This window comes from Chlorocebus sabaeus, chromosome 2, assembly GCF_047675955.1.
Source record: "Chlorocebus sabaeus isolate Y175 chromosome 2, mChlSab1.0.hap1, whole genome shotgun sequence".
In the NCBI taxonomy this organism is placed as follows: domain Eukaryota; kingdom Metazoa; phylum Chordata; class Mammalia; order Primates; family Cercopithecidae; genus Chlorocebus; species Chlorocebus sabaeus.
Window position 1 is genome coordinate 13160657 of NC_132905.1, and position 6907 is coordinate 13167563.

At 45.9% G+C, this 6907-nt stretch overlaps 1 protein-coding gene across 1 annotated transcript; it reads right to left on the minus strand.

Moving 5' to 3' along the window:
• Positions 1-1740: 1740 nt before the first annotated feature.
• On the minus strand, positions 1741-6650 carry MOCS3 (molybdenum cofactor synthesis 3). The gene has a single exon (XM_008014082.3). The coding sequence runs from the start codon at positions 6610-6612 to the stop codon at positions 5230-5232; it is 1383 nt and encodes a 460-aa protein (XP_008012273.3). The 5' UTR covers positions 6613-6650; the 3' UTR covers positions 1741-5229.
• Positions 6651-6907: the final 257 nt, after the last annotated feature.

Consider the following 6907-nt stretch of genomic DNA (forward strand, 5'->3'; position numbering starts at 1 on the left):
CTGCCCCCCGGGTTCAAGCAATTCTCCTGCCTCAGCCTCCGGAGTAGCTGGGATTACAGGCGTGCACCACTACTGCCCGGCTAATTTTTGTACTTTTAGTAGAGACGGAGTTTCACCACGTTGGCCAGGCTGGTCCCAAACTCTTGACCGCAGGTGATCCACCCACCTTGGCCTCCCAAAGTACTAGGATTACAGGTGTGAGCCATCGTGCCTGGCCACATCCTCCTTCTTAAAACCTCCCATGGGTTTCCATGATCCTTAGAATAAGATCCAGACTCCTCAACATAGACCACGATGCTTTGCACCATCTGGCCCCGGCCTCCCTCTTCCCATTCATTGTGCTCTGGCCTTAGCTGACTTCTATGTGTCTTCCAACTCGAGATGCTCTTTCCAGCCTCAGAACCCTTGCACTTGCTGTTCCCCTTGCCTGAATGCTCTTCCCAGCTCATCTCGTGGCTCCTGCCATCTCCTTCAAGCTTCTTGGCTGAAATGGCCCCTTGCCAGCAGTCTTCTCTGGCTACCATCCAGCCCCCAGCCATTATTCCTTCTTTCAAATCACAATGTGTGATTGTATAACTGGTTATCTGTCCTCTTTCTCTTCTACTAGGATGTAAGGTTGTGTGGACAGATGCCCAGTCTGTCTTGTTCATGGTTGTGTCCCTCTGTGGCAGGCATCGGTACCTGACCATTTGTAATAAGCACTAAATATTTCTTAAATGAACCCGTTGTGTTTCCTTGCCATGACCGAAATGACTTCCCCATTGCATGTCCTCTACTTATAATAAGCACTCAGGTTCTAGTTCTCATAGAACAGAAGCAAATAAATGGGAAACTTGGGCCTCTGCGCAAGGTCAGGGTTGTCAAGCCAACAGACATGGGCAGACGTTTCTCTACAGAGCAACGGGCATGAGGATAAAATAAATAGCAGCTGTTGATTAATTAAATAGTCCTAAGCTGAGGCTGCAGTGAGCCAAGATCACACCAATGCACTCCAGCCTGGGAGAGAGAGAGAGAGAGACTCTGTCACCAAAAAAAAAAAGCAGCAGAAACACAACACCTAGATAACTCACAACTTGCTGTTTTTTAAATTGTGAATAATTGAACTAAAGATTGGAAACCAGAGTCAGTGTCAATCCACAGTACTTCATAATAAACTATCCTATTTTTCACCCAAATTCTGGGCTTGCTTTTTGTTTGCTTGTTTGAGACGGAATTTCACTCTTATTGCCCAGGCTAGAGGGCAATGGCACAATCTCGGCTCACTGCAACCTCCGCCTCCTAGGTTCAAGTGATTCTCCTGCCTCAGCTTCCTGGGTAGCTGGGATTACAGGCGTGCACCACCACACTCAGCTAATTTTGTATTTTTAATAGAAATGGGGATTCTCCATGTTGGCCAGGCTGGTCTCGAACTCCTGACCTCAGGTGATCCACCCACCTCGGAACACTGCCTGGGTAATACACCAGTGTCACACAGAGGATTCCCCAAGATTTCACTCTGGCGTTCCACATCTAGAAAGGAGGAGCATACCAAATGTCTCAGAGTACATTTCTATTGTATCTGGAATATACTTCTGTGATTGTCAGAACATAGATTGCTTTCTATGCCCTGACAGGGCATGAACACATATGAAGCAATTACAAAGTTTTGCTTAGAGTCAGTAAAGGATGACACTTAGGGAATGGGTTCTTCAACCAGAGCATCTGGATTCGAATCCCAAATAACACAGTACACGCTCAAAATATTAGCTATTATTGTATTTAGAATAAAAACCAAACTATTATGGTCTACAATGTTTATGATGTTCCCTGCTTCTCAAACCTCACCCTGACCCACTCTCCCTAATTGTTCACAACCCAACTTGCCTCTGCAGTTTCTTGAATGGAACACTCCAAGTTTATTTGCCTTGGGGTCTTTACAGTTATTTTTCTCCCAGTATAGAATCGTTTCTTCAGATCTTTTGTAACTGGCTCTCTCTCACCTTTCAGGTTTTGGGTTTAATGTCACCTCTGAGGCCTTCCATAATTAAGCCATTCAAAACAGATCCCCTCCCCCACCCTAATGTGTCACTGTTTCATTTCTTTTATGGCACTTATCAGTAATTTACTTGATTTATCTCTATTTAAATATAAACTCCTCTACAACAGGAAACCTTTTGCTCATTTTTATTCCAGAACCTAGAATAACAAGTACACTGAAGGCATCTGATGTTTGTTATGAAAAAGAAAAAAAAAATCAAGTTCAGGCTGGGCATAGTGCCTCACACCCATAATCCCAAACACTTTGGGAGGCTGAGGTAGGAGGGCTGCTCGAGCCCAGGAGTTTGAGATCTGCCTCGGCAACATACTGAGACCCCCATAGCTACAAAAAATTTTAAATTAAGAAATGGCTAGGCATGGTGGCACACACCTGTAATCCAAGCTACTTGAGAGGCAGAGGTGGGAGGATCACTTGAACCCAGGAGGTTGAGGCTGCAGTGAGCTGTGATCACACCACCACACTCCAGCTTGGGCGACGAAGCAAGACTTTGTCTCAAAAAAAAATTGCGTTCAAATCGTATCTCACCATAAAAACCTAGCTACAATCCCCAGAGAAAACCAAATTTCAAATACTAACATATGCCAGGCGCAGTGACTCACGACTGTAATCCTAGCACTTTGGGAGGCTAAGGTACACAGATCACCTGAGGTCAGGAGTTCAAGACCAGCCAGGCCAACATGGCGAAACCCCATCTCGACTAAAAATAGAAAAATTAGCCTGGTGTGGTGGCAGGTGCCTGTAATCCCAGCTACTCGGGAGGCTGAGGCAGGAGAATCGCTTGAACACGGGAGGTGGAGGCTTCAGCAAGCCGAGATTGTGACACTGCACTCCAGCCTGGGGGATAGAGCAAGACTGTCTCAAAAAAAAAAAAAAAAAAAAAAAAAAAACTGAAATATATCTGGGTTGTGTACTGGGTAGTTGTTATATTCTTAACAGCCCATCTTTTGAAAAATATTTCACTATTTGGGAAAATCCCACATCAGGAGTTCTGTCTTCCTATTGTAGATATCAAAACACAAATTCCCAGCCTCTCTTGCAGCTAAGATGTAGGCATGTAATTAGACTCTGCCTACCAGACACCGTCATAAGGTTTCACTCAGAAAATAATATAGTGACTCTGCTTCTTGACACATGGACTGTGGCTGAAGTGTTGGGCTTTCTGGGACAGCAGGGGGGCCACGTCAAGTGAAACTGGTGAGACTGTAGTGGCAGTTTCCTCCGGTACTTGATAGAGTAGTACAACATAGACACTATTCTCCTAAGGCCAGTTTTGTGCATGATTTCGGGCATCATTCCTAGAAGAATAGGCTTGAATCTATCCCCAAAATTCTCAAAGCACCTCCTATCACTTTAGTAAATCCTTTTCCCACTTAGCCAGTCAACTCTTGCCTGTCCCCAGTGACAACCAAGTTTATAGGAACTACAACTGTCTATAACTTTAGGACATCAGTCTTTAGAATATGAAATCATTTCTGTGTCTCACTATTTGTTTCCTGATATGTATCAGAATCAGTTGTCCCTGGAAGGAAATGAAAAACACAGGCCAGCGATCTTCGTTCTCCACTCCAGGTCTCAGTCATTTGCTTCCGTAACTTGTTGGGAGGAACAGTCGTAAGAGACCTGCTTCATCTTTATAAAAGAACGGCATACCATACTTTAGGTATACCTGTTCAAAGAATTAGTTACAATGTTTCACAGTTAAAAACTGATCACTAATTTTGAATTTGTTAAATACCACCCTAAAATAAGTTCTATATCACAAATTGCAAACTGGTAAGTAAATCTGGTCTGCAGAGGGTTTTTCTGGCCTATGATGCATTTAAGCTTTAAAAAAAAAAAAAATGGTTAACAGAGATACAAACATTTTGTAGTTATATCTGTGATTTCTGCCATTCTTTAAAAACAACAACAGTAGCAACTGATGATTATGAGCCTGCACACAGCAAGCAGTGAAGGAACAGGCCCCCTTTTGGCAGGCCATCAGTTCAACCGGCCACTGATAGGCACTCACAAATCAAATTTTTACTTATAATGTTGTTGTCAATATTGGAAGTTGGGGAGACTACCTACTATTTTATGAAAATGTTAAGTAAACAAACACAAAAACACATTTTACATTAGTATAAAATGGTGGAATAAAAAAAGATTAAATCAAAAGAGAAAAGGCAAATTAAAGGGGGAGAGGCAAAGGGTTGGGACTTCGACTTGAAGATTCCAAAGCAAGTCAAACCATAGTATGCAATTTACACAATGTTATATGTGCGCAACATAAGGTGGACCGTGAAACCAACTTTAAGAAAACAGTAGCAATTTATAAGAGGCACTGACAGACTACAAAGGTGGTTTCCTTTATTTTGGTAAACTTTAAAGATCTATGGTGGGCGTGGTGCTTCACGCCTGTAATCCCAGCACTCTGGGAGGCCAAGGCAGGCGGATCACGAGATCAGGGGTTCGAGACCAGCCTGACAAACCTGGTGAAACCCCTCTGTACTAAAAATACAAAAATTAGCCAGGCATGGTGGCGTGCGCCTGTAATCCCAGCTACTCAGGAGGCTGAGGCAGGAGAATCGCTTGAACCTGGGAGGCAGAGGTTGCAGTGAGCCGAGATCGCACCACTGCACTCCAGCCTGGGCAATAGAGCGAGACTCTGTCTCAAAAAAAAAAAAAAAAAACCCTCTCATTTTGATACTAATTCAAAATGCCAAATAAAAGGACCCCCTTTCTGAATAATTAAAACAATTTACATCTTAAACATGTATTTCTGTAAGATGTATTCTATCATCTGAAATATTAATAAGATCCAAGAATTTCTTAACTAAACAGTAAACAGATCCTAAGTATATAATCTGTGAAAATGATTTAGAAAGCACTTTGATGGGGGAGGTGGAAAATAAGGACAGATAAATGATCTGCAGTTTAAAATACAAATTCCTGTCACGTTACATCTCACATGTCCAAGACACCCTCCGTGTGCTGGGAAAAAAAATGATGGTTCTCAGAAACAGTATAAACCATTAATAAGTCATACAATACAAAACAATTTTTAAAACTCCTTATAAAAAAGGAGTCTATGTATTCACAGATACTGTAGAATCCCCAGCTCCTATGCATATTACTGAAAAATTCAAATAAATGTATCTTTGAGGCATTACGGCAATCCACATCTTTCCCATCAGGCTATACCGGTCACCTTAGTACTGCGGAAATGTTCCATCGATTTTGGCAGCCCAGGCCATGAGGCCCCCCACAACATCCCGAACTGTTAAAGAGTCTAACTCTTGAGCTGCTGCTAAGGACTGGAGGACCTTCACGGCTTTCTGTGAGTCATTTCCCAGTTTGCAAATCACATAAATGGGGACAGCAGCCTCTTCTTGTGTGCCCTGCTTCCCTTCCCAGATTGCTTCTTTTAAGAGTTTCAGGCTCTCCGCATCCCTGCGTTCCAAATGTTTCAGAGGGATGTGTAGGGCATGAGGCAAACGACAAATGTCCACCTCCACCTGAGGCCTGACGTCCAGCAACAGGTGGGATGCCCCAGAATCCAGAACTCGCTTATAGTCGGTGACAGAAATACGTTCCTCTGGGCTCAGTAACTGCAGGGAGCGGCATTTATCAGTGGCTGAGGAGCCACAGAAGGCTTCATAGTCCAGCAGATCAGTCACAGTGGGCCGTTCCCCGCAAACTGCACAGTCGAGCCTGCGGCTCCGCAGCCGAATACAGCGGAAATGCCCTCGCAGGGCATCAAAGAGCAACAGACTGCCACTGTAAGAGGGGCCCAGACCCGCAGCGATTTTCAGCACTTCCAAGGCCTGCAGGCAGCCCAGGATCCCAGTTACGACACCAAACACCCCGCCGTCCGCGCAGTTGGTCACTGTCTCCGCTGGGGGTGGTTGGGGGAATATGCAGCGATAGCAAGGCCCACCGTCATAATGGTAGACTGTGATTTGGCCCTCGAAGCGCAAGGCACTGGCAGACACGAGGGGCCGACCCGCCAGCACACATGAGTCATTAATCAGGTAGCGAGTGGGCACGTTGTCCGAACAGTCGGCCACCACATCATATCGGCGGACCAGGTCTAGGGCAGTGGCTGGCGTAAGGGCCTGAGTGTACGGCACGCATTCCACTGCGGAATTGAGGCGGCGCAGCGAGGCGGCGGCCGACAAGGCCTTGGCCTGGCCAGCCAGTGCCTCTCCATGCAGCACTTGGCGGGCGAGGTTGCTCATCTCTACCACGTCATAGTCCACAAGGCCAAGGCGACCCACGCCGGCCGCTGCCAAGTACTGCGCCAGTGGACAGCCAAGCCCACCGCAGCCCACGACTAGCACGGACGCGGTCGCCAGGCGCAGCTGTCCGTGCACGCCTAGCTCCGGCAGCACTAGCTGCCGGCTATAGCGCAGAATCTCATCTCGGGAAAGAGTGGGCTTCGGCGGCAGCGGTGACACAGGAACCAGCCGTTCTGGCCGCGGTTCCTGCTCCGCCAAAAGGGCCGACGCCAGTTTCTGCTTCAGGGAATTCAATTCCTCCTCACGCTGGGAAACTTCAGCCTGTAACGCGAGTACCTCCTCCCGGGAAGCCATGGCGACCTCTTCCGGAAGTTGTCGTGAAAGGCATTTCCGCTTCCGGCTTCTGTTTCCTAGCGACTGGGATAAACTAAAAAACTTTATGGAGCTTGGGAAAAGGTGATAATAGATATTTACTTCCTGAAGAAATCTTCAGATTAAGCTTTAAAGATGCATAAATCATGAATATTTGTAATTGAACCACACAATAGCTCTAGAAGAACTAGCGCTCAATCACACAGATCATCCCCCGCTTCCGAATTTGGTACGGTCCTACCCGTCCTTTTCCGCGCCGCATTTACGTAATTCCGCT